Below are 27,894 nucleotides of genomic sequence, written 5' to 3'. Positions count from 1 at the left end.
GAGGTGGAGCCTCGGCGTCGCTTAGAGTAACAAACATCAACTCCCAGTCGTTGAGTGGACTCCGTAGTGTGAGGGTGAACACAGACCGGCCGAAGGAAAATGTGGCAATCAAGATACCGGTACATCTTTCTCTTCGTAGCTTTATTGCTCGCAGGTAAGATGCTGGGCATTTAATATTATTGTAAGACATGGGGTTGTGTTACAGCCGGGGAGGAAATTGACTCCCACATTTCGTGACTCGGCAACAGGACAGTAAATTATGTCGGTATCAGTGAAACGTAATACCAGGTAGTTTGTGTTAATAGAGGCGGTTGGCTCGGTGCTCCAGTAATCGAAGAACCCTTAGGGGAATGGTAGTAGGTGCAGGTTTTCTCTGTCATCAAGTTTTAATGGTACTGGTAATACTTTAGGCCATTGAGTAGGTAAACCACTAACTGCTGAATATTATTCTATCGGACATCTCCAGAAAATCCCCCAAAAAACATTGAATTGCAATTTTTATTCATTTAATTTAATTAGAATTAATGAATTCCATAACCCACGTATGGCTGACTCCATTAGTGAGGCTTCATGTTCTCCCCAGCGACCTTTGTGTACTGTATACCTATCCTAACATGTACTTAACGTTTGGGTTATGTTGGTAAATCTAATCTGAAGTCCTGTGGTTCACTGGAAGTTGTGTATGGGAAGGTGGTGGGAAGCATTAGTTTCCTAGTCGTGTAAACAATGGAAGTGGCATGGCAGGATGTATAGGATGTTTATACTGGAAGGTCAACCCCAACCTAAAAGGGTGAAATTATTTAAGTCGTCCACTTACTTGGAAGTTGAAATTGTTTTTGATGGTTTTTGAACGGTTCTGACCTTCATTTCTACTGCAAATCGCTACTTTTTGTACTAAACCTCCCCCCCCCCCCCTTGTGCAACGATAATGGCCTACCCCAGTGGGAACCAGGGGTGTTGGGTGAGGGGAAAATCACATATTTTGCTGTGTAAGTGAAGGTCGGAATCGTTCTAAAAACATGGGAAACATAGTTTCAACCTAACCCTGACTAGCTCCTACATAGAGCAGCATAGTAACGAACACAGGAGCTGGTAATTTGTGATCCTAAAATTCGCTGGATGACCAAAATGATACTTCTTCTATTACTGGTTAGAAGCGAGGCAAAATACAAAAAAAAGTTAAACTACTCTTTGAAAACCTTTCCTAACCTTAAAATCCTAAAACAATAATAGGCTTACCCTGTTCATGTTTTTGGTGTTCAGATGAGGGACCCATCAACTCGGAAGTGATGTTTTAACATTTTTACATGTTAAGAAAGGTTGGGGAAGGTTTTCAAAGGTTTGTTTGGTTACCGAAGGTAAATGTTACTCCACGACAAGCCATGGTAGGGGGAGGGTGTAGCACGCTGGTCTAAATAGCATTACCGTACTATATAATGCACGACTTGAATCTTAAAAAAAATCCGCAATAGAAGCAAAAATTATGGCAGAATAGTGAGTTGTTGCTGAAATTGTGGACGGACTAAATAGCGTTAGCCTAAAGGGTAAATTTTTACAAGTGGGCAACCATTGATTTTTTGTTGAGCAATGTTTTTCTGATGTTTAGACAATGTTAAGACACTTCTATGACGTTTCCTTCGCAAATGACTTAAAAATACCAAGGTATCGAGGGGAGGGGAGTTAGAGCCCCCAGGTCAGGTTAGGTTATCCACTCGTAAAAATTTACCGCCAAAAAGAATACTATAAGTTTCTGGCGTAAATTTATAATGAGTATTTTAATGGATAAAATTACCTATGATATTAATTCAAAGTGGGCAGGGCTTTGAAGGAGAGGGAAAGTGTGTGGTAAATTGCTAAAAAGAATGTCAAACAAACCTTTGAAAATCTTACCTATGGGGTGTGAACTTCCTGCTGCACATAAATTTGTGCTGTGATGAATTTTTTATATTGGCAACATGCCTCCATTGTCTGGCCTAGCAGACTGAACAGAACCATGCTTTTTAAGTTTCTTTCCAATATTAATTTTCATTGTACAGTATTCTAACTGCTTGGTAAACTTTTGGTATTTTACTTTAGGACATGGCATGCCCATAGGTTGTAAACTAAAACATTTAGATCTCGCTATTCTGGACATTTTGAACCCCATATATACATGGTGGAAATGGATAATAGTGCCACGATTAAATTTAAATGGTTTTACGTAGTTTTCAGTCTATGCCTCTGAGATGACCAGCGTTGTATCGATATCGCGTGAATTTTTCTCGTTATTTGCATTTGATTTTGTTCTAAGGAAGCAGCCTGGATAATTTCTTTGACTGGTCTCACAATGGCTGTGGTGGAGGTTGGTTGTCATTTGTGCTCCTACGATTACTTTAAGTTTATTGCAGTTTCACAAGACTATCATTCTACCCAATTCTTACATATCCCTGGTCCTTCCACTTGTAAGGTATTGTACTTTTGGACATGGCATGCCCCAGAGATTTTAATTACTGAAAATTTTAGGTTAGTTTAAGCTAGGCCTATGGGGGGTCCGATGGCTTTAGGTTAGGTTTTGTTAGGTTAGAAGACTCCTTTTCGTTTTCTCCCCCACCCAAAAACCCAGATTATCCAGGCTCTATTGTTATTGTTTGGGGGTGGGGGGTTGTGCAAAAATAAGCAATTTCTGCTCAAAATGAACGTCAGATCTGTTTAAAATACACTGGGTAAACATATTGGTCAACCCCTAGGAACTCCTGTTTTAAAGTAAAAATTTATTAAATTATTTCCATAGATTTATCATCTCAAGAAAGTTGAGCAGAAATTTATGTAAACATGATCATAAAACAACCTGATAATGGCAACACCTCCAGCCTTGCCTGTCTCCATCAAAACAGTATGATGATCTTTGTGGTGTCCCTCAACACCCACCTCCCAGGGTGCCTAAAACAGTTGCCATTTGTCATGTTTTCATTTGTTTTGGCTGGATGTTGTGAAAATTTAGCACAAGAGATTTGTAAACTGTTCAGTGGCATTTTAAAAGGCAGGAACACTCTTGACAATGTCCTGCTGTTATAAATTGGCTGTGATACATTATGGGATAGCTAGCAACATTAGGAAATGAGGAAAATTAGTTATTGTGAATCAAGGGATACCCTCAGTTATGGTCGATAATGTTTAATTTGCTGAAGTGGCAAGGTGTGGATCACAGCTTATCTTGCCAGTGTCAAAGGTGTGTAGACCAAAACCATGTACTTGGTACTGAAGTAAATTGTTCTTGGTTGATACTGCACAGGATTTGATAGCTATGCATCAAACTGGTTTTCACTGAGAATTTTAAATGAGGCATGCCTAAAATCTTAAAACATTCTTGGTTTTACAAATTTTCTCGCTATCATAGGAATGTGAGATTCTCAGTTGTTGAATGAGAATGACAAGTTTTATTGAGTGATGGCAATTGGCTGGTGTAACTGGAAAAAGATTGAAAGATTTGACACAAGGGCAGTCATTACAGGTAAATCTTTAATTTCACATTTTATAAGTTCAGCCCAGTGCACAACTACTTCAATAAGTTGTACTGGCACATTGTAATTTTGCTGTAAATTGTAGTACTGTACAGTAATGCAATACAGTAATATAAAGAATTTCAATTTGCTATTTGTATGAACAAATTCATGGAGTAATGTTAAGCATGCCATGTTCATTCCATTTTAATGTGCTACATAACTTTGCAGGGAGTGCTAAAGCTGAAGATGATGCAGAAACTGTGGAACAAGATCTGGGTGCTGGCATGGAGGGTTCACGGACAGATGACAACGTAGTGGCCAGGGAAGAGGAGGCTATAAAGTTGGATGGTCTCAATGTGGCACAGGTTAGTGGTCAAGCATTTATCTACTATGTACAATCAAAGACAAAAGTTGTCACGGTTTTGTCCGAAGATTAAATGGAACTGGTGAAACATTGAGCCCTACCACAAGGCAGTGCACCAAAAGTTTTAGCCCTTCAGTACTTGTTTTCACCAAATTTCATGACACAACTTTTCTTTCATTGTACATGTATTATACTGTAGATGCAAAATTGATAAGTTCTGTCAATTTAGTTGATACTGTAATTAGGACTGGGTAATTACTATTAAAGTACAATTAGGACAGTAATTACTTGATAATCCTGTAATTAGGAGGGGCAATTACTCAAATTTAGTGAAAATTCTTGTCATACAGCAGAATTAGTTTTTATGGGCATTTTATTCCTCATTTAGTGTATTTGATTATTCCTCAGTGAAGTATCTTAGTTTTAAAGCATTTGGTAAGATCTGCCATAATGTACTGGTAATAAAAATATTTAAAGTTTTCACCTTTCAAAAGTTTGCTTAGACCATAATAATGTCCATAGAATGTTGTTATAAATTAAAATTGGTGTTATAAAGGCATATCCCACCATATATTAAACTGTACTGTTCAAATTAGACAAAGTACAATACATAGCTATTACAGAAATACTGTACCTGTATTGTACATTCTTTGCAACAAAGAATAATACTATGCAGTATTGCTACTGAAATTTGTGAATAGGGGTTGGTGACTGTTCATAGCATTGGCTGTTGTTACGGCAAAGAGGGTGTTGGGGAGTTGCTACAAAATATCTAGGATTATACCTTGTACTATATTTCTCAAGCTAGGGTTGAATTAAACACGAGGTAGATGAAAAAATCCTTGAACCAAAAATCAGGGTTTGAATTTTAAAAGATGGGTTTACACTCTTGTAAGGTAACTCGTATCAAATTCGTGAATTATGTGAACACTTGGGGGTTGTTGCTCTTACTGGTACAGAACTGTATTGCAATTTTTACATGCAAGGTTGACCCAAGAAAACGCATTTAATCCGATCCTTGCTGTTGATTATTGTATTTGGTTTCAGATAAAGGAGATGAGAGAAAAGGCTGAAAAGCATGTCTTCCAGGCAGAAGTGAATCGTATGATGAAGTTGATCATAAATTCATTATACAGAAACAAGGAGGCAAGTTTAATATAGTTTCTCGGTCTCTGACATTGTAATGGAAATATGTTTTGTTACATGCCCTGTGTTTATCCTTAATCGAATGTTAATAAATGCTGTTTTATAGATCTTCCTCCGAGAACTTATCAGCAACGCCTCTGATGCTTTGGATAAGATCCGTTTACTCTCGCTGACTGATAAAGAACAACTTGAAACAAACCCAGAGTTGGTGATAAGAATTAAAGCTGATAAAGTAAGTACCAGTATTTGTTGAAACTAAACAATTTTGCCTATTGAATAAAATGTTCATTTTGAATTTTGTTTGAAGATTTTAATTTTACGACAACCATATCAAGAAACAAACACTGCCTTTTGAATTGATTGCTAATTTTATCTAAATTTTCAGGACAACCATATCCTTCACATCACTGACACTGGTATTGGAATGACCAAGTTAGACCTTGTCAATAATTTGGGTACCATTGCCAAATCGGGAACTTCGGAATTCTTCTCAAAACTTCAGGAATCGGAGAGTGCTGATCAGGTAAGTTACTGTATTGAGAAGAGTTTTTGCATAAAAATTGTTGCATTGAAATGATTACTGCGTTGAAATTCGTTCCATTAAAACTAAAGGTTTTGATTTATTTTTGACAGGCAGGAGACCTAATTGGACAATTCGGTGTTGGTTTCTACTCCGCATTCCTTGTTGCGGACAGTGTAGTAGTGACAAGTAAACACAACTCGGACAAACAGCATATTTGGGAGTCTGATTCAGCAGAGTTCTCGGTTGTGGAAGACCCTCGTGGAGACACTCTTAAGAGAGGTGAGTTCTTTTCTCAAGAATGGTGGTTTATTAAAAAAAACAGTAGCTAGAAACTGTACCCCAGTGAGTGGGATTTTAGTAGGTACAGTACATGGTAATAAAATTTTTTTAGTAGGTTGGAAGATGAACTGTAAAATCTTGTAGGAACAATATGTAATGTTGAGAAATGCACTTACAACCTAGCCAAGTTTATTATACAGTATATTTTTCAAATTACAAATTGCTTAAATCGTGTAATCATAATTAACAAGGTTTGGTTTATTTTGTGCACTGACACACCCGAGTCCACTATTAATTTGCACCGACTCATTTGTGCGTCGGTCAAAGAAAGGGATTTCTGATTGACACTTGCCCTACAAAGAGTTAGTTTCCCCGAGTTATCTATGCCTCTATTTGATATTCTGAGGAGGAAATTTTTTGGCTAGTAATATTCCATTAGTATTAAGGCATTTGGCTTCCATGAAGGAGCCCCCCCTTGATGTGACATGCAAGAGGTGGAGTAGCATTGTTTTTGTCCTTGCTCACCACCAGTAGTAATAAACTAGCTATTACAATAATTTCCACTTCTTGCCACTAACATTCTTGGGAAAAATTTGGTAATTGATGAAAATAATAAATTGCTTGCTGTACTGTTGCGATTCTCCATCCCGCAATGTTTATTGGTTGTGAAAATCATGGATGCGGGAGGAAGTAGATTGGCGCGTTGCAGGCAAATTTTTGGTTTGAGTGGCTAGCGTGTTTAATATTTCTCCTCGTAATGTTATGGTAAATATCCAATTACCGTAGTTTAAAACCTGAAAAATTAAGGAAATGTTTGGCACATTATAATAATAGTAAAATAAGGGTGTAAATTGAAGATGATCTTGGAAAAGCTTGCATCCATCTTTTCCTGCCTTTCATGAGTTTCCCTGCTTTCTTCAATGCCCCTCTGATGAGCAATTTGCATCATCACCCTCCCACACCCCTCCCCCAAGTCAATCATTCCCTCTCCCAAGTCAATCATTCCCTCTCCCAAGTCACCCCTCCACTTGCCTCTCGGAAGGGACCCAGTCAGGCGCAGGGGTTAGGCGGTGGAGTGGACGATTACTTTTGACCTCTACTGTACATGTGGAAGCAGTGACGAAATGGTGTCACTGACTCGCCACCCAGCCCAGCTCCCTCCCCCAATGTGAAGCCACGGCATAAACCCTCATGAGTCTCGGAGTCAGCTGGGTGACTGCCCGGCTGAACTGTCATGACGCCTAGATGGTTTGAGTGGAAAGAGCTAATTTTGTTTCTAATGTGCTTTAGTATCAATTTTATATAAAGTTTTTTAAATTTTTTTGTATTGGGTTTAACCTATGCTCACTTAACTAGTTGTACCCTGAATCACATTGTTTGTATATTATTGAAGTTTGGCGTTAATATATCCGTCTTTAACTGCGGAACCATTCGTAACCCTTAATACATGGATTATTATTAGGGAGTACAGTACTGTACTTGGTGTTTAATCTCTGTTGCTTGAACCTGTTGTTCGTTCTCCGTACTTTGCTGCTGTTAGCCTGCTTTTAGTGTCGATTTCGCTGAATGTTTACGTTTCGGCAATGTAACTCCACATTAAACAGGATACCTTCATGTTATATTTCAGGATATTTAGGTCCTTGTAATACAGTACAGCACAGCACACCATGTTTGTTATACCCTGGTGCCCTGCTACATCCCCCCCCTCATGTAACTTGAGCATTTAACATCATAAAAGATTTATAAGATTTTATTATCGGTATGATATTATTGTATACTGTAACATGTTACACTCCAGTACTATTGTACAGCATTAGCTTACACACGTGGGGATGTATTTTTTCTAAAACTGCCTATAGTCAAATGGTACATTGTAGCAAAATTCTAAAACCACTATAACATAATTATACTAACCAGTGGAATAATAAAGAAATTAAAAATTACAATTTGCTCAAGTGGAGTGATCAGTTTCTGAAAATATTATCTTTTTAATATGAGCCTTTGTATTACTTGCATCCGATTGAAAATTTCGTAAAGGTTAAGAGTAAAAATATTTATGGTTTTTGTTATAAGTTACTGTACTTGCTTGTTTTTTGTTGGCAAACACTTCAGTCGATTGTATAGCAAATTATAACACGACTTTATCTTTAAAATTTTTGTATCTGGTTTTATATGAAAAAAAAGATTGTACATAGAATGTACAGTACTGTACAGTATTTCATTTTATACAAGAAAAAGAAAGTTGCAGAGAAATACATTCAAATAAAAAAATACAGCACAGCTCTTCTGTGCTGTCACAACTAGCCCTGTGTGGGAGGGTTTTTTATTAGTAAGGCAGCGTTGTGCATGAAAAATCAAAGAATTTGATAATGAATAGGTTCTTGTAATATCTTCAGTAATATACCAATATTGTTTTTTCGCAGGGACAACGGTCTCGCTACACTTGAAGGAAGAAGCTTATGACTTTGTTGAGGTAGATACTGTGAAGAATTTGGTGAAGAAGTATTCACAGTTCATTAACTTCCCTATTTACCTATGGGAGTCAAAAACTGAAGAGGTGGAAGAGCCTCTTGATGAAGATGAGGCAGAGCCAGAGGATAAGGTATAGCCTCTTGTTACTAATGATTTTATTATCTGAATTGATAGACTAATTTAAGATGTTAAGAAAATATATTGAGTGGTTTCAATTGTAGGTTGATCAATGTTTTACAGATTGAGGAGGATGAAGACGGAAAGGTAGAAGAGGAGAAAGAAGACAAGCCCAAGACCAAGAAAGTTTCTAAAACTACTTGGGATTGGACACTTGTGAATGATGCCAAACCTATCTGGACAAGGAAGTAAGTTCACTAAGAGTTCATAATCAAGAAGTGTTTCTAATTTGATTAGTGTTTTTTAGACTGCGATATAAAAATTTCTTGCAATTTTTCATAAATTATTCACCTTGGTCAAATATTTTTTTCAATCACTTTTATTGAAACCAAATTGTAGGTATTTTATTCATGATAAATACAATATGAAATCATCTTTCAAACACAATTAAGACAGATGCTGCAGATAAGTTTTAATTTTTGCTAGCCATAAATATTTTGGCCTTGGCCTAATATAATGGGAGTGATAAGAGAATTGGCTTCGTATGTATATTATTGCATTATAATATACCTGTTAAGAAATAGAAGCCTATAGTACATGTTGATATTACAGTGCTGTACTTACTTATCATGATGTAGTAGTCTTGCAGTGAGCACTTGGTTGGGGCAGGAAGTAATTGTATGACTCAAATACGTTGCCAAAGGTGGAGCGGAGGTTGTTTACACTAAGACGGCTTGTACTGTACTCTACTCTTTACTATATTTCTTAGACACTCCACTTAAGTGCTCCTCCGCAACTACCTACGGTTTCGTCAAGTAATTGCAGAGTTCTCCTTTTGTGCCATCACAGTGGCAGCTTCCGCTTGTGAACTTTGCCCCATGCCAGCTGAATTTTGATTATTTTTCTGGGTTGGGGATGTGTCCAGTGCTGGACCACAGACCAGTTTGAAGGGGGATTTAGATTAAGGGAGTCATGGTTAGAGAGCGAGGACTGTAGTGACCATATCTGATAACTTGTATATAGTATTGAGTACCATTAATGGGTACAGTAATCCCTGCTTATTAGCATATTTCATATTCATTCCTACAACAATTTGTGGGAGGCAATACCATAAAATGTGAGATCTTACAGTACAGTAATTTGAAACATCCACCAGCTTGAGGAGTTCACTTGTGCTGTTATCTACTGTACTGATAGCTGGAGAAACTGTCAGTGCATTTCCATTAGCTGATTGATTCCTTTGATATTTAACTTGAAAGCTTGCTTAATTAAATGGTGGATTAAAAATATTTCGTGCAATCTGAGAAATGAAATATTGATCTTATTTAATGTTTTTAAACTGTGAGGAGCTACTTTACCATCAGTATGATATACAAAGAAAAAATAAGGGATGGAATCTTCAAGTAGTCTGAACTGCTTCAGGGACTCTTGTGCAGCCTCGAGGTGACTTGTTGTTGTGCTGGGCTAGCTGGCCTCTCGGGCTTAGCAGACAATGCACCTGCGTGTGCTACCATCCAGTGAGAAAGGAAACTACCCATACATTTCCATCAGCTGACCAACTGTCCTTTTAATATTTTATTAATCCTTTAAACATCTTGTTTAATGATACCTAGTATTAAAATTTTAATTGCTTATCTGAGAAGTAAACATTTAGATGTCAAATTAAATATCCGTCAGTCTGTATTTAACTGTTGTGCTGCTGTAACTGCTGTTATAATTTAGCTGCACATTTATATCAATGATATCCTGATACAGTATAGTATAGGGGCTATATAATGTCACTAGGTTAGACCTTTCTTTGCAGGCTGGATGTCTAGTAAAGTTAAAATGCTTTAAAGAAAATTTGACATTGGCCAGGACCCCTGTGGGTGAGCTACCACTAACCTGGCTCTATGCCAAAATTGAGAAAAAAAATGGAATGATACATTCAGCCCCAAGGATTTTGGTAGAGATTCACATCCTGTGCTTTGTAAATTCAGGATTTCAATTTACAATACAGTACTGTAGTTCTATATGCAAGTATTAATGTCATAGTTGCAACTTGCATGTAAATAGTATGAGTGTACACATATTTGTAGTTTTTTTTTCTTGTAGTTTAGACTTCTCAAAAAATTTGTTAGTGACAATATTAAGAATCCCTTCTAAATTTTCAGACCTGCAGATATTGAGGATTCTGAGTATGATGAATTTTACAAGACTCTCAGCAAGGATTCAAAAGAACCTCTTGCAAAGACCCACTTTGTTGCTGAGGGGGAAGTTACATTCAAGTCTCTCTTGTTTGTCCCAGAAGTTCAGCCATCAGAATCCTTTAACAAGTATGGAACTCGCACTGATAATATCAAGCTTTACGTTCGAAGAGTATTTATTACTGATGATTTCCAGGTATGTAAAAAGGATTTTGGTCTTTATCTTTTCATATGAGGGATGCCATTATAATAAGCATGTTTTGTCTTGAACCATACTAGGGGTAGAAATTTGCCCTTTACAGGTATCCAGCCAAGAACTGGATTGTTACTAGCCCTTCCAAAATTTTAAGACGTTAAAAAAACATTAAATTTTCAATCGTTGACATACAGTATACTGGGTAGGTCTACTTAGAAAGTAGTTTACTTTGACATTTTATTTAACTTTAATAGCAAAAGGTAAATTATATTCAAATTGCAAACTGGCTGCACAACATATTATAATACGGATAATCGGTGTTCTTGTTTGCTTTAAAAAAGCTGAAAAATATGAAATTGTTTTAGATATCTTAAAAACTACTGTCCTCTATGTATGTAACTGCAATTAACTGGTGGCTTTCTTCTTCACTGGAGTTGGTCAATAAGTTTCTGTACATGCTCTTCGTCCAATTCTTTGATATTGTCCAGCACTTCCTCTGTGCTGCAACACTGCAGGCCCCTTTTTTTAAGAATCTGTTGGTGGCTTACTCTGGATTGTTAAGTTGCCAACACATTCTGACTGCAACTGGGCCACTAGATATGTTAAGTGGTCATCTGTGAGACTACTGGGCCAGTCTGTTGTGAAGGGCTTGACCTGACTGAAGCCATGTTCAGCGTAACTGGTTAGAATGGACAAAATCAAGTAAATGGAGAAAGAAGCCACACTTTTCTCCGATTCATTTATTTGCTGCCAGGACAGTATTGAAACTGGTGGTATTTTGCTCATTTTGTAGTGGTAACACTACACAACATTATGAGCAAAAGCTTTGACCTCTGCAGCAGTACCATACATCAGCCAGTCAGACTCTGCATACCATGACTTCTGGAATGATCTAGATTGTGTTGATTGTTCATGTTGATGCTGTTGCTCTAACCTTTCTTCTTTGGTTTTGTTTTTTACTTGTTGGTGGAATAACATTCTTCCACATCAAACGATCCCTTTGGTGACTCCTGGTCATTAATAATATCTGTTAAACATCACGTGCTTATTGGAGGTATTGGTTGCACTGTGATAGCTGGCCGACTCTTTGGGAGCAGCAGGGCACAACTACCAAGTACGCGGGTTCAGGCGTACAACACGCGTTTACTTTTGCAATGCTTTTATAAACTGGACACTAAGCACTTCTTTATGGTAAAGCAGATTGTCAAAAAATAGGAACTTTGTTCGAAACTACTGGATAGCTCCTGGACACTTGAATCCGACATGCTAGTTGCCTGCTGGGCGATTAAAAAAACTAATTTTCCAAGATTACTCGCCCTTTTGATATTTTGGTCTCCTCGGCTGGCTTAGTGCATGTGAATTTCTACTCGATACACGAATAAATCATGACAAGTTATGGATGTAAATGAAATCTGGCACCTATCTTAAAGTATTGGAATGTTTTCTCTACCCTGCATGTGGATAACTGATGCCCTGGTTTGATGCTTAGTTGAAATGTTAGCAATATATGGTATGATTGTCTTAATACAGCATAATACAATTAGTTTATGGCATTTATATTGGTATATCAAATTTACTTTAGTTACCCAAAGCTCTTAAGTTAGTGAATGTGTGAAGTTTGTGCATTGTGCTGATACATACATAATCTTCATTGTTGTTTTTTCTTAACAGGATATGATGCCCAACTACTTGAGCTTTATTCGTGGTGTGGTGGATTCTGATGACTTGCCTCTAAATGTATCTCGGGAAAACCTTCAACAACACAAGCTTTTGAAAGTCATTAAGAAAAAATTGGTGCGCAAGACTCTTGATATGATCAAGAAAATGGAACCTGAAGACTATGAGAAGTTCTGGAAGGAATACTCAACAAAGTGAGTTAAAATAGCTTGATTCATTGAAATGTAAATGTAAAGATAAAATTAGTTTTGGTTGCTAGTACTGTATTTGGGAGGTATTTATTGGAGTATTTTTCCACAGCATTAAGTTAGGAGCAATTGAAGACTCTGCAAACCGCACGCGTCTTGCCAAACTTCTACGCTTTCTGTCATCGGCAAGCAAAGACAAACTAACCTCCTTGTCAGACTATGTTGAACGAATGAAGGAAAAACAAGAGCACATATATTACATGGCTGGTGCTTCAAGAGCTGAGGTAAGGGAATAGAAAGCAAAGGTCATTTGTTAATTGAATTGGATGGAAATGGTAGATTCATAAGGTACCAGTAAAGAAAATTCCATACCACAAATTAGGTATTTAATTTTCCAGTTTTGAACAAAATTTAATCACTAATTTTCAGGTGGAAAATTCACCATTTGTTGAGCGTCTCATCAAGAAGGGGTATGAGGTGATGTACCTAACAGAAGCCATTGATGAGTATGCTATAAATGCCATACCCGAGTTTGAGGGGAAGAAGTTCCAGAATGTGGCAAAAGAAGGCTTGACAATTGATGAGGGTGAAGGAGCGAAGGAGCGTATGGAAGAGCTCAAGAAGCTTTTTGAGCCTCTAACAAAGTGGCTGAGTGAAGAAGCCCTGAAGGATGAGGTTAGTTAATTTATAGAGGGTTCAGTTCATTACTTTCCTATACTTAGTGTTGCCATAAAACCTGCAGAATAAAGTTTAACAGTGGTCCAAATGTAGAATGAACCAAATGGCTTCAATTGTAATTGTTTCATAGTAATCAAACCTTAGCAGTTTTTTCTGCTTTTGTGATTGGGTAGATGTTTTCCCAGGAACTTAAATGTTACCCTGGTTTGTTATAGTAAATATTGTGGCCACAATAATGGCACTTCAGCATTCTTCACAGTATTTAATCCTTTAAACATAATTGTAGTTAATTTGTTTACTTTGGATGAAGATACTGTGTTAATGGAATAAAATAATTTTCATGCAAAATATTGTTTAGGAAAAGTTAGATTGTGATTTCTTTATTACACATTAATTTATCATTTGGGTAGTTTATATATAAAGCATACCATTACAAACATTAAATTTTAAATTTTTTTAGCTATCTGCCCAGTACTTGTTCTGGGCCTAGAGTTCCTTTATCTGGAGTTTCACCTGCATTCTTCATTGCACCTGCTATAATTTTTACAAGTAATTCCTATTCTTCCAACCCCACTAAAAAATAATTGAATCTTTTTGACAACTGATTAAAGATTTTACTGTATCTTCCCCTTCACTAGTTACAGGGGCTTGTCTTATTTTGTGCAGTGTGGCAGCCGTGTTTGTGTACACTCGACAAGGAAACTTGCAATAGTGAACATACTATGGAGTTGAATTAAAACAATATTGGAACAAAATCTCATGACATGGAATGTTTATATAACAAGCCCCTGTAAATGCACTAGTGAAGGGGACTGTGCCACAAATGTGGGTTGAGAGAAAAGGATTATCTTGAGTTATGGTCAGTTTTATTGGAAAATGCTTGTACTGTACAGTTTTTGTTTCCTCGGCTTGGCTTCATGTTTTTCTATTGCCATGAATATAATTATGAGCTCCCCATCAAATTAAGGTACTCTTAAATATGAAAATTCTGGTTTAAAAGTTAATCTAATCAGTTTATTTTAGATTGTTATTCTGGATTTTTGTTTCTGAATTTGTATGTATATACTGCGTGAAGTGTGTGTGTGTGTGTCTTCAGCAGGCTCGCCTCGCAAGCGAGCAGACCTGGGTTCGATCCCCAGTCAGGGTGGAACTATGGGGAAGTTTCTTTACACCATTTGCCTCTGTTTACCCAGCAGTAATTGGGAATGTGGATGTTAGTTGATTTGTGGATCGTATTCTGGGGTAATGGTTAGCCAGTGCAGTTGGCGAGTTGTCCAGTCTTCTCAGACTATTCCTTGAAACCGGGTCATGCAGCTCGTTAACTTAGGCTGTCGTCGTTGTTGGCGACAGCTTCTACACCTTAAACAAATTCAAGCCTAGGTGGCCCTTGGACCGGCCATCCTCGTTACATAAGGGGCAACAATTATCTTACTATGAAGTGTGTAAGTGCGAGAGATTTTCTGAATGACATCGAACCGTGTTTTTATCACCCTTTGCTACAAACCTTTCAATAGTGATTCTTACCTTACTAATTATTTCTATTGACATCTTTTTTGTTGTGGCATTTGGAAAGGCTTCAGCTTATCATTGGAAATAAATGAATTGCTTGGCTTAGGTTCTTTGAAATGTTAAGTACAGTATTTGACAAATCCTCTCTCAGGTTTCAAAGGCAGTTGTATCAGAGCGTCTCTCTGACTCCCCATGTGCTCTAGTGGCCAGCATGTTTGGTTGGACTGGGAATATGGAACGCCTGGCTGTTTCTAATGCTCACCAGAAGACTCACGATTCTCATAGGGAGTAAGTTTACTTTGCATGGGTGGTAGTTTTCTCTCCTAATATAGAAAGCTTTCTTGCAGTTGTATTTAGTGCATGACTTAGTCTGGGTCTTAGCTTTCCATAACTTCTAAAAGGGTTTCTTCTTTGAAAGCTTGCAAAGGTAAGGATAACTTTCAGGGACATCTTTGAGGCTTAGGCTGTACACTTTAGTGAGAACTTATTAGAAAGCTTCAATCAACACCCAACTATTCTCGTAGATTGTGAAAGCAGAAGTTGGAGAAAGGCTGTCGGAGTCACCATGTGCACTAGTTTCATCTAGATTTGGCTGGACAGCAAATATGCAACGTATAGTGACCTCTCAGACACACTCCAAGAGCAATGATGTACAGAGGGAGTAAGTAATGTATTCTAATTTTTCATTGTCAGGTAAAGGAAATTGATGGATAAAGGTATAAGTGTAAGCATTCATAGGGTATTAATAGTTTTTTTAAAACTACATAATGGTTACTTGTGGAGGTAAGGAAAGAACAGAACAGTGCAGTAAAACCTTCATAATTTGTAAGTATATAACCTAATTCATTGTCATAATTCAGCTACTTTCAGAAAGTACTAACCTACTTGCAGAAGTCAGAATCCCATAAAATGATAGTGCTCTACAATATTTAAAAGGAAACAAAGTTGAGTTGCATTATACAAATGACATTCAAACAATTCTTTAATAGAACAATATCATAAAATAGATTTATATTAGACCTTAGTATTGTGACCACTAGTTAATTTTGGTTGTGGAGCTCCAACTTAACATTGCAGTGATGGGCATACATTGTCATGAGAAAAGTTGTCAACTCCTATCCTTCAATTTTTGTTGCTCGGAACAAAATTATTATGAAATTGTTAAAGATAACACGGCAAGTCCCCTCAGACTTGGGCAACATCTTGTACCTGTAGCACGGCATTACCAGACAGATAAGTGTAGTACAGTACCTCGGTTGATAGCTGGACTTTGGTGTTTGGCGTTTGAATTTTTTTGTTCAGTATTTTAGATTTACAGGAAGTACTGAGTTACATTAAAAACTATTGCAGGGCTTTTTGTTAATATAATTAGCTGTGTACAATAACTTGGTCTACTTATTTAGAATGAGGTAAGTAAACATTTATCTATTGCAATATTCTAGTCGCAAATCTCTTGTAGTCCCACAAATTTGAGTGGCTGTGACCTGCCGTGGACTTGGACCCATGAAAGTAGACTTGCTAGTCACTGATTGTATGAAATACTCTCATCCTTGCAGGTCTTTACTAAAACATGCTTGATGTATAAATTTTTGATAGATACTTAAATATGTCTACACTAGTAACCATTGTTTTGTTCTTCTTGGACAGAAACTTGACCAATCAGGACATTATGAAAAATATTTTATTTTAAATTAATATTTTCAGTACAAACCTACCAGGTATTTAACCAAGTAGACAGGAAGTCTTTACTGTACCTTGGGGTTTTGACTCTGCCTTGCCAGCTGCTCCCACCTTGTGGGTTTGCACTAGGAAGGGCATCCATTCATAAAACTGTTTCATCATGCTTGATGGCAACCAGGTTACCAGAGCTGTAACCCTGGTCTCTGAGCTTGTATTGGTGAGCTAGGGGTACATCCCAATCTGGTATTACCCAACAGGTGCCATCAGGTAATCACAGCTAACCCACACAAGCATGGAAGGTTGCCATAAGATAAATGCTTTATGGGATGAGTGGTTGTCAGGTTGTGTGAAGTTTGGTGATTGCCTAACTTAAAAGGCAGTTGTGTAGAATTTTTTGACTGATAGTTGGAGTTGCCCGCATTAAGGATAGATTCGTGTCAAATAGTTTCAGAGGCAGGTTCATGGTGTACAGAATTGCATTTTAGGAATTGTAATAAGAGGTATAAAATGGTGTAGGGACATGTCACATTCAACCAAATGTAGTTAGGAGTGCAGGAAGGTAAGCAATTACCTCTCCTGACCTGTGTTGCTGGTTGAACTACATTATTTTTAACCCTTAAATGGCAGCCATCATTGGTAGTTGTTGGGATGGCAACCATCATTGGAAGTTATGTTCCTTGTTCCATATTTGTGCCTATGGGGTGAACTGGGGAATCCTTAGCTACCAGTTTAAACCTCAAACTGTAAAATCATTTGATTAACCCATTTAGTAGGGTGAACAAAATTGTCTTGGGTTAGCCAGAATAAAATGCCCAATTGTAGCACTACATCTAACTTCCTGTATTAGCCAGACAAATCATTAAACACTTCATACTGTATTGTATACAAAATATTGATAAATACAAACTACAGTACAATAAATTGTTGACTCGGTTGGCTGCATCATATGCAATTGACATTTGTAATTTGCTTTATTTCGGCATAATGGAAATGCCAATTTTAAAATTTCGGTGTGCGTTTGAGATGTGACTTATTATGATGTTTGATGTAACCCATGTCTTGAACATCCCTTGGTTAATGATACTGCATAATAAAACTAAATATGGTACTGTATGTAGAAATATGTACTCGGCGAACTTAGTTGTGCTACATATACGACACTTGGTCGCATCTGTCTGACGGCAAGTCTGAACTCTAATACAGTAATTATACTTCTGTATGAAGGCATAGTCGAGGTGTAGCAGGAGTACATTTTGGCTTTTTTTATTGAATATTGAATGAGCTCCAATGGATATACTGTACAGGATGTCTTTTTTCCAGTTTTGTCTGAACTTGCATTTAATAGAGATTTGTATGTTCATAAGCATGGTTAAGTAAATGTCTGAAATTAGATTGGGAATAATTCTTGGTAGTTAGAAAATTACTTGAACTGTCTTGACCTAATTCATACAATTATTTTCAGTTATTACCTTAGCCAGAAGAAAACACTGGAGTTAAATCCTCGTCACCCACTGATTAAGGAACTATTAAAACGTGTAGAAGATGATCCAACAGATGAGTCTGCAAAGAACATTGCTGTTATGATGTACCATACAGGTAATTATGCCCCTTGGAAACCTTCTCTCATTGCTTTCTATGGTTGGGTCATATTGGTTCATACTTGCAGGATAGGTTTGTTAGATTAGTTCAGTAAAGTTGCATTGCTGACATTTTTTCCTATTTTGCAGTGATGGGTTGGGGGGGCTAATTCTGTGGATATGAAATAACTTCTTGAACTAAGTTTATGGGAAAGGCCAAATTTAATTGTTAAAGGTCTATCAGTCAAAAGTAAACTCCTCCATATTGATGCATGTACAATATTAAAAAAAAATCTTGTAAAATGCCAAATTTGCATCAAAAGCGAACAACAAAGCCAAAAGGAAATTTGAGAAGGGTTATGCTCTGAACAGTAACTTTGTCTGAAAGAAATGGAATTCCAGGTAAACAATTGCACTTTGTAGTCTTTTCATAACGGTAATTCTCTCCATGGAGCAACTGTCCATTTTACTGTTTTTTTTATAAAATTATCATTCATACAGTATTCTTAATTACAAATTATTTTCACTTTACACCCTATTAGTGTTGCAAGAAATGTAACTTCTTAATTTTTTGAAAGCGTATCCATACATTTTCTGATGAATACTGTACATTAATTATACTTTGGCAACCTTTTTTTCTCGAGTTTTCATTGTCATTGGGCTCAAGTTTGATATACAGTACAAAATTTATATTGCTTGCAACAAGTAACCAAGTTTAAAGCCAATTCATATGATCAGGTTAGGATTGGAAAGCAATACTTGCTGTAGCCAGAAATAGACTTCAGGAGAACAAAAATATTGCTCTTTTCAAATCTAAAATTTTACTGTTTCAGCTACACTAAGATCTGGATATATGCTGAAGGATACAGTTGACTTCTCAAAATCTGTGGAAGAGATGATGCGCCAGACACTGGGTATTCCTCTGGATGAACCTGTAGAGGAAGAGCCAGAGTTGGAGGAAGAGGAGGCAGATGAGGATGAAGAGCAGTTGCTAGAGGAGGAGGATGATGATGAAGATGATGCTGGGGAAGTAGAAGAAATGCATGATGAACTCTGAATGGAACTATAATAGGAATGGACATTGGTACAAATCAAGACATTGATGGTGTAACTGAAAATGTGGTGACAAGTTAGGTACATGTTTGGAATAACCCTGTAGTTGAGGGAAATTATTCTGAACTAAGTGCCATGATAAAATTTCCAGTCCCAGAGCATTCAGTTGGTGAATTAGAATTTGAATAGAAGTTTCACTGATCATATAAGCTCACTTGGTTCAAGATATGTAACCATTTTAGATTCCATGGCAGATTAGTTGAATAAATTTATAGGCACAATTTATTACACTTTTGCAGTTGTGGAGTACACTATGCTGCACAGTTTCTAGTATTTGCTCCAAAAATTCCGGTAAAGCTATTAAACTTAAGTTAATGAAGTTGCGTATTCTGAAACCAGTGACCAATCATTTTCATGAATGAGTTGTCAGCTATTAAATGGGTATTACATTCCTCTCCTATGTGGGATTGTGGTTTGTTGTGTGAAAGTGTAGCCATAATCATTTTGATATTAAAACCAATATAACAATGATAGTTTTGTTTACTTATTCATTATTGTTTACTTATTCATTAGACCATGTGGAGTAGAAAGGTACTGAAATAATAAACAGGCGTGGGAAGGCAGTTTTGCCAAGTATCGTCCTTGCTGTTGTTTTCCATTTGGATACAACCTGGGTATGGATAAAGGATCTTAAGAATGGGAATTGCATTTTGCTATGTATAACCAGGCACTACCCACTTGAACAGCCAAATTAATTGGCTGTTTTGGCGATCCAGTACAATTTTTCCATTGCAATTTTTTTTTAGAAGTACCAACAGGTTGTACCATATTTCCCAGTGGTTTAGGCCACCTATTCAGACTATAGGAGGATAGCTTGCTCCAATGGGTGAACACATTACTTCCCCCCCCCCCCCTATGTGGTGCAGCCAGAAAGTAAACCAAATTACTAGGCAAGGAATAAAGGGAGGATGACAATGAATTTGGAAAAAGCCCTTAACATTTAATTTTTATAGGTGTTGCAATGCCCTCCTCACACTGACCACACGCCCCATCCCACACTGCACGCCCCACCCCACCCCACAACACAAAACACTCGCTACTCATAGCATGGATCGGAAACTTTCTTTACTGTCGCCAGTGTTGTGATTTGTGAGGAGAAATCCTCATGTGTACTTGTAACAAGCAAGGTACCAAAGGGCAGTGTATTGGACATGTTTGTTTGTTTCATAAACGACCTGTCATACAAATGTTTACTGATGTCAAGTTATTTAGTGAAATTAAGAACCAAACCCTGTGAAGAGCTACAGAAAGATCTTGCGAGCCTTAAGAATGGTAGAAGAAATGGATGGTAAGATTCAGTGTCACAAAGTGCTAGAGGATGCATCTGGGTCGGACAAACCGTAAGGAGGCGTGTCATATCCCAACAGGACGAAGAAACTACATGAATTGAGAATGTGAGCAGGACCTGGGTTTGTATCTCTTATCCTCTTCACCACTGATCGGCTCGTTAGCTACTTGGGCAATCAGTCACGTCTCTTACTTTTCCTTTTCTTTTATCCTCTTCACCAAATGATCTACTCATTAGCCGCTTGGGTGATTGGGTACGTCTCTGTTACGCACTGTTGGCAAGTATTGGGCATGCACGGGCTCCTGAATGTACAGTCACCCAAAAATATCCTGTCGCCAACCATGAACCCCGAGATTAAGACTTGAATCCGAAGCATTTATGAACAATGTGTGTACTGCTTCGGGTTCACGAGTCTGAATCTCAGGGTTCGTGGTTTGCAACAGGACTTTTTTGGGTGACTGTACCTTAACCCTCCCAGTGTTGGTCAAGTCTTGTCTTGAAAGAGCTCGCACTCGGTGCCGTCACAACACTTTCTGGTATTGTTCCAAGAGTTTACAACTTGATCAGAAAAAGTTTGCCCTCACAGTTTTCTGGACTTGCGGCTTCTTCAATCTTGAGCTGTGACCCCTTGTGGGGCGAGCGTCCGCCAGCTCCAAGTAAGGACACTCGACTGAGTAGTGCCCCCTGAGATGCTTATACACCTCAATAAGGTCACCCCCTTGCCCGTCTAGTATAAGCTAGGCAAGTTCAGGCGCTCCAATCTCTCAGGGTAGCTGAGGTGCCGAAGTGCAGGCACCAGTTTAGTGGCCCTCCTTTGAACATTTTCAACCAACTGACAGTGCCTAGCATATCTCGGGGACCAGACGGGATGACAGTAGTCCAGATGGGGAAGCATTTCACTCTTGAAGATCGTTACGAGGGACGGACCGTCTAGATATCTGAACGACCTAAGATTCGTTTTAGGATCAACACTGATCTTCATAATTCTATTTGTATTGGGAGAAAGTGCAAAAGAAAATTACTTTATTATATTGTGTTTCCATTGCTATTTTTGTTTCGAGTATTTTAACTAATATAGAACCCCCTCCATCCCCGGTTACCAACAATATTGGTTGGTCAAAGTGGACTAGGTTTTGAGATAGAGGGAAAATAGTAAAAGAAATACAAGAACACCCTTTGAAAAACTTTCCTAACACTTATAAAAAGGTTAAGAATGGCTTTCGCGTTTATGGGTCCTTCCTCATTTGAACAACTTAAACATCATCACATATTAAACACCGAAAAGACGAATAAGGTAAGCCTTTTATAGGTTAGGTAAGGGTAGGAAATGTTTTTTGGGTGTTCTTTTTCGTATTTTACCCCATAATTTCCTTTTGACCAACATCATTGGTAGGGGTCAGGGGTCACATCATATATATTGAGGATAGAAACTTTATATACCTATCTTCAAACACTTAAGTCTTTTAATCCCGTATAATGCATAACCAATTACACTAATTATCAATCATTAAAATTTATCAGAATTAGTTTAACCGCAGACATAATAGACAAAATAAATATTTAATACCTCCGTGGTGCTTAAGGCTAGCCATAAATATTACCATCATTATGAGTTAATTAATAAAAAAAATTGAAGTGCAGATTCAAAATATAAGCTTAATTATATAAAATAAAATAAATCTTTAAATAAAATTAGTATCTTATATGGATGTTGATTAAATTGAAAAATACAATAGGATAATGACCATACGTGAACATGACCCGGGTTTAATACTTGTTGTCATCACAGAAGCTTTAAAATGTGAACCTTGAAGACTTTGTTTAATAACGGTGTATTAAACATGTTTCTGGGAGAGTAAAATGGAAATTCCTGTTAGAGTTGTATCAAGGGTTAGTATATAGTAATTTTATTTTAAGTGTTGTTGTGGTGGACTTTGTTTGTTAGGGACACAGTACAAGGGAAAGTGTCGCTCATAATTTATCTTTTTTTAGCTCATGTACCAGACTAGGGGTTCACTTTAATACACTCAGACACTATTAAAATAAAAACAATCTTGTCAGACTAAATATAGGTTTAGTCTCCAGGAAGATTAACAACTCGGCCCATCACATACCTACTCGGCCCATCTCAGACCATCACATACCTACTCGGCCCATCTCAGACCATCACATACCTACTCGGCCCATCTCAGACCATCACATACCTACTCGGCCCATCACATACCATCACATACCTACTCGGCCCATCTCAGACCATCACATACCTCACACTCGGCCCATCTCAGACCATCATACCTACCATCTCAGACCATCACATACCCACTGCCCATCTCAGACCACCTACTGGCCCATCACATACCATCACATCACATCAGACCATCACCACTCGGCCCATCTCAGACCATCACATACCTACTCGGCCCATCTCAGACCATCACATACCTACTCGGCCCATCTCAGACCATCACATACCTACTCGGCCCATCTCAGACCATCACATACCTACTCGGCCCATCTCAGACCATCACATACCTACTCGGCCCATCTCAGACCATCACATACCTACTCGGCCCATCTCGGATAACCAACTCGGACCAAGGCTGCCGCTCATTCGACTGTCTTAGATATTTTGAGCACTATGAACACGTCCAATATAAGGCAAAGGGAAAACACAATGTTTGAATTAATGTTCTTCAGTTAACATATAAATATACATATACCTGTTACGTATATATGTAAAAATCAGTACCTTTATGCGTTTATAATCACTTGGTCTTATGACTGTAATCTATTTCTCTCGTCAAATTTGTCGATTGTTTTCATTTACCACAGTGAAAATACATAACTAAATTATATCTCAAATTTTGTAGGCCCCCTTAAACCTTCGTAGGCCATGGGCACTGAATTTATTGATGATGAATTGAAACACATTCGTTCCATTGCACAAAAACTTGGGTACCCTTCTGTGTTTATTGATCGTTGTTTTAAAAGGGCTAAAAAATCCTTTCATTCCTCTCAAACCAGGCAAATTCCTACACTTAAGAATATTTTGACTGCCCTATCGCAATGAATTTGTCCTGTTTGTTCGGTCCCTCAAGCTACTAAATATTAATGTTGTTTTCAAGTATGACTCAACCATTACCAATATGTTAATAAGAAATAGCCCAAGTTTGAATGTAAATGGAAGTGTTTATTGTATTCCATGTAGCAAATGTAATTGTAATTATGTAGGTCAGACAGGAAAAACACTGCAGCTTGGAATCAAACAACATAAGTACAATATCAGAACAGCATCTGAAAGCAGTGCCTTGTTCGTTCATGTTAGGAATAATAATCACCCCATTGCTTGGGAAAAAAGCTTGGAAGTGTTCAAATCATCTTGTGTCACAGAAAGACTTCTGGTTGAAGCTAGTTTGATTAAGGAATTAAAATCAATAAACCTTAGTGATGGTCAGTTCAAAACTGATAATATGTTACATAAATTTATTTGTCAGTGGCCCAAGGTTAAAAATGCTTTGAAAACCTTGGATCTAGATGTAGGATACCTGGTAGTTATTTAGTGGGTCCCTTATTTATGACCTGACCTGACTAGTCACGTCGCCCCCTTCTCTTAAGCTCCTCTACTTGTGTGTTGGTGTGGGGATTAGTGGATGACATCATTATGACCTGACCTCATGTTTAATATGGTCACCCTGTATATTTAAGCCTCTCTCTGTCCATGTAATCCAGTTGCTTCTGAAGATGTCTTGAATAAAGACGAAAGCTAAGGTGCTCCGTTGTTTCCCTTTTCCCGTGTGATTTTATCAAGATTTATCTTATCCACGTTTTCATTGTGGATCTACATAAAATATATATATATATATATATATATATATATATATATATATATATATATATATATATATATATATATATATATATATATATATATATATATATATATATATATATATATATATTCACACACACACACTCCTCGACTTACGACCTACTCGACTTACAACCACCCGGACATACGACCGCCCCAGTCGTCCCCAAAAAATTTCAAATTACGTATTTTCGAGTCCCGACGTTAGTGATTGCGCTGTGCATTGACAAAATTTTCGTTTGTAATTCCCTTTAAAATGGCTGGCATGCTTAAAAGTGAGAGTTTGTGGTGCTGAGAAGAAAAAGAGACACCCAATTTAGATTTTCTATGTATTATCTTCGCATTTTCGACTTACGACCTGGATTTGGGTCCCTAACCCCGTCATAAGTCGAGGAGTGGCTGTATATAAATAAGTCAACTGCAGAACTTCCACACTGCAAAACGGCATCCCTTTGATCATCCCACGTCACGTCCTTCAATAGTCATATCGCAGTCAGGTTAGTCGGCGACTTTGTGACTTGACAAGCATTGGGTGTCGTTGTCAGGTCTCCAGGTAAAGTGAGGTCGCTCTCTGTGGGTACATTGTGTTAGGTCACCTCACGTGAAGTCATGTAATCCATCATCAAATGCGATACCCCTTCTCTCAACGACCATGCTGTTGTATCATCTCAAATCACCAAAGAATCGACTCTGTACCTGTGTTCTTCTGGCTAAATAAATTGTTTCAATATCAATATCAATACCAAGAAGCGCCAAAAACGAGTTTAAAAGAACCTCCAGACAAGGCTGAAGACCCTCTGCCAGGACCGCCAAGCTGGTTGCAAGTCAGTCCAATGTGACATTTTTAATTTTGTAATTCATTTTTGTACGAGTTTTCACTAACATACGGTAGAATGTTTTAGTCAAAGGAAAGGAAATAAATGTTTTATGTTATGACGTTGGTATAAACATACTGTAGAATGTTTTAGTTAAAGGTTGGTTATCCGAGATGGTCCGAGTTGGTATTTGATGGGCCGAGCTGGCGCTGGGCCTAGTTGGATTTTTAAGATGGGCCGAGTTGGTTTTTTAAGATGGGCCGAGTTGGAGGTGCACCAGCCCATATACTGGGTAGTCCCATTTACACCCAACCCCTATTGCTCATATATCCATCCAACCTATGTTTAAAGCTACCCAGCGTGTTTGAGTTAATGATGATGTTTGGTAACGTGTTCCATTCATCCACTACTCTATTTCCAAACCAATGTTTACCTATCTCGCGCCTAAATGTAAATTTTTCTAATTTAAAACCATTGCTACAAGTTTGCTCCTGGTTGGATAGTTTAAGTACCTTTGTTATTCACCTTTGTTTAGCCTCTCACCTTTGTCTAAAAACAAGATTAAACTTACACCAACATTGTGCGCAGTGAATCTTTGGCCATGATTGGTTAAGTTCCTATAACTGATATTTTACTGTGAGTGCGCTCTGATAGGCTAATCGTCTATTACTGGCGAACAATGCGAGGATGATATGTGACTGTGATGTAGATAAAAAAGGAATTAGGTTAGGAACCGGGTTACGTCATCCACCTGAAGAAAACCTAGGATGATCGACTGGCAGCAAAAAGCGTGCAAAATGCTGGCAGTGCATTTCATGGCTACGCAATAAACGACTCACGGCAAAATAAATGCCGCCAGACTCACGGTCAAATATAGTTTTTGTGTTGCTTGCCAGTTATTGATAATTAGCCAATCAGAGCACATTCACGGTAAAATAGCGTTTGTAGGAACTTAACTGGTCATGGCAAAATATCCACTAGGCACATTGTGAGATTCTTTCTGTGAACAACTGCTGATGTCAGGACAAGGTTTGAGTATGTTGGCTGCCTTATGGTATAAATTGGTGAGAATGGTCCAGCCTTAGCACCACCTTAAGGAAATTATATTCTAATATTCTACAAACACCGGCAAATATACCAAAATCATATGCCAGTGGTTGGGGAAAAATTACAATGATTAGGTTTGGTACTTTAATTTTTTGGTTTTTTACCCCACACATTTTCCCTCTCCTTCAAAGTCCTGCTCATCTTTGGTTGGGTCAAAATTGGCAGGACAGGAAGGGTTATAACTCAATAATTATTCTTTTTCCAAAACTTTCAGTCGTAAATTTTCCATCGTGACTATTCATGGAACTTTATATTGGTTCTTACATAGGGAGATAGGAAAAAAAAAGAATATTGTACAGTACTTTACTCTAGTATTTCCGTTGGAGATTTATATTCATCGAGTTTTAGTAAGGGTGGAGGAGACGGTTTGCACCTGAAGAACTTATGGTATTGCACCATTTTTTCAGGAGATGTTGTTTGGATGATATTAAGTATGGAAATCGAAATGACAATGCACAGAACTTATTAGAACCGGACCTAACCTACCTACCTTTACCTAACCTAACCTATCTAACTTTACCTAGCTTACTTAACATCCTAACCTGTGCGTTGTCATTTCAATTTTCTTATTGTCATCCAAAGAACATCTCTAGAAAAAATGATTGAATTCATCCCACTATAAATTGTAATAATTATGCCCGATGATATCATCCTTTATTTCTTGACATGTGATGGAGACCGTGGATGCTCCTGTATAGCAGACGATGTGAACTAAAACATGGTCACCACTAATTCCTTGACACAGTAATACCAAAACAACGACAAACTGTGACTAAATGGGGATCCCCTGTATTGTACATTACACTCAAACTACCTAGTCCTTGACTCAACCATGAAGGGGGATTCCAGGATAAATGTTTCATATATTCATGCTTCATAATAAAACAACACATACCGTACTGTACTGTATTGTATATGAAAGAGACTTTGTGTTTCAGGTGAGACCTCATACACCACAAGAACAAAACCATGGCAACTGTGTTGAGGTCGCTCCAGCATCTTCTCAGATCATATTGGGGTATGACCATTTCTGTGACTTTGATGCTGTATTTGGCCCAGACGTTACTCAGAAGGAACTCTATAAAGCATGTTTGGCGGATTTGGTAGTGAATTTCTTTCAGGGTGAGTGTTGGTATGTCATGTTTTGTATTATACCAAAGTAAAGATTTAACTACTTATCTTACATCTTCCAATTAAGCCAATAACCTGTTAGTGAGATCAACATTCTTCTTCTTCATTCCAGTGTTTATCTGAATATTGCCCTCCCTTGATATATTGTCAGTATTTTTTCCATGTCATCCTTCCATCTCCTGTGAGGTATTCCCTGTGATATTATCCCTCGACATCTGTACAGTCACCTATTGTTTACAAACCCTCTTCAGGCAGGCCCTCCATAGGTCCCCATTTTCTCAGCTTTAAATTTTCTATTTTGTATCGCCTGGGAGTGGTAGGTAGGGTAGGTGATCACAGGAGCTGCCTCTGCCTACCCAAACACCCTGCAGGTATGAGGTGAGGTGACTGGAGCCATGACATCACATGACAAGGGTTACTGCCACTAACGTTAGTTAGACTGTTACAAGTGATCTGTGAGATGATACACGCAATAAAGTGTTATTTGTTATACCTGAA

At 37.8% G+C, this 27,894-nt stretch overlaps 2 protein-coding genes across 3 annotated transcripts in view; both read left to right on the top strand.

Moving 5' to 3' along the window:
- Window positions 1–10: 10 nt before the first annotated feature.
- Window positions 11–19,658, top strand: LOC121860913 (endoplasmin-like). 2 transcript variants are annotated; one of them, XM_042358289.1, is made up of 15 exons: window positions 11–154; window positions 3,711–3,847; window positions 4,894–4,992; window positions 5,099–5,224; window positions 5,378–5,515; window positions 5,626–5,794; window positions 8,218–8,396; window positions 8,507–8,631; window positions 10,537–10,765; window positions 12,437–12,636; window positions 12,743–12,914; window positions 13,060–13,305; window positions 15,342–15,478; window positions 17,960–18,093; window positions 18,908–19,658. In XM_042358289.1, exons 1-15 carry the CDS (start codon window positions 100–102, stop codon window positions 19,129–19,131), a joined length of 2,370 nt encoding a protein of 789 aa, XP_042214223.1. In that variant the 5' UTR covers window positions 11–99; the 3' UTR covers window positions 19,132–19,658. The 2 variants fall into 2 exon arrangements, with proteins under 2 accessions (XP_042214223.1, XP_042214224.1); XM_042358290.1 differs by lacking the exon at window positions 15,342–15,478 and adding an exon at window positions 14,969–15,105.
- A 2,571-nt stretch (window positions 19,659–22,229) lies between these two features.
- LOC121860911 (kinesin-like protein KIF7) overlaps window positions 22,230–27,894 on the top strand; it is a 72,619-nt gene continuing 66,954 nt past the window's right edge. The window contains exons 1-2 of the mRNA XM_042358286.1: window positions 22,230–22,365; window positions 27,204–27,387. Coding sequence (XP_042214220.1) covers window positions 22,336–22,365; window positions 27,204–27,387 — 214 coding nt within the window. The 5' untranslated portion in view covers window positions 22,230–22,335. The remainder of the gene's footprint in view (window positions 22,366–27,203; window positions 27,388–27,894) is intronic.

The sequence above is a fragment of the Homarus americanus genome, unplaced genomic scaffold, assembly GCF_018991925.1.
Source record: "Homarus americanus isolate GMGI-L3 unplaced genomic scaffold, GMGI_Hamer_2.0 scaffold52806, whole genome shotgun sequence".
Taxonomy (NCBI): domain Eukaryota; kingdom Metazoa; phylum Arthropoda; class Malacostraca; order Decapoda; family Nephropidae; genus Homarus; species Homarus americanus.
Note: the sequence above shows the minus strand (reverse complement) of the source record. Positions and strands in the feature narration are given on the sequence as shown.

What these genes read in the sequence shown, in the direction of transcription:
- LOC121860913 (XM_042358289.1), top strand. Translation starts at nt 100, where the DNA reads ATGTGGCAATCAAGATACCGGTACATCTTTCTCTTCGTAGCTTTATTG. An exon ending in CTGGTGCTTCAAGAGCTGAG is followed by an intron (nt 12,915 to 13,059) that starts GTAAGGGAATAG and finishes ACTAATTTTCAG; the next exon opens with GTGGAAAATTCACCATTTGT. An exon ending in AAGAAGCCCTGAAGGATGAG is followed by an intron (nt 13,306 to 15,341) that starts GTTAGTTAATTT and finishes CTATTCTCGTAG; the next exon opens with ATTGTGAAAGCAGAAGTTGG.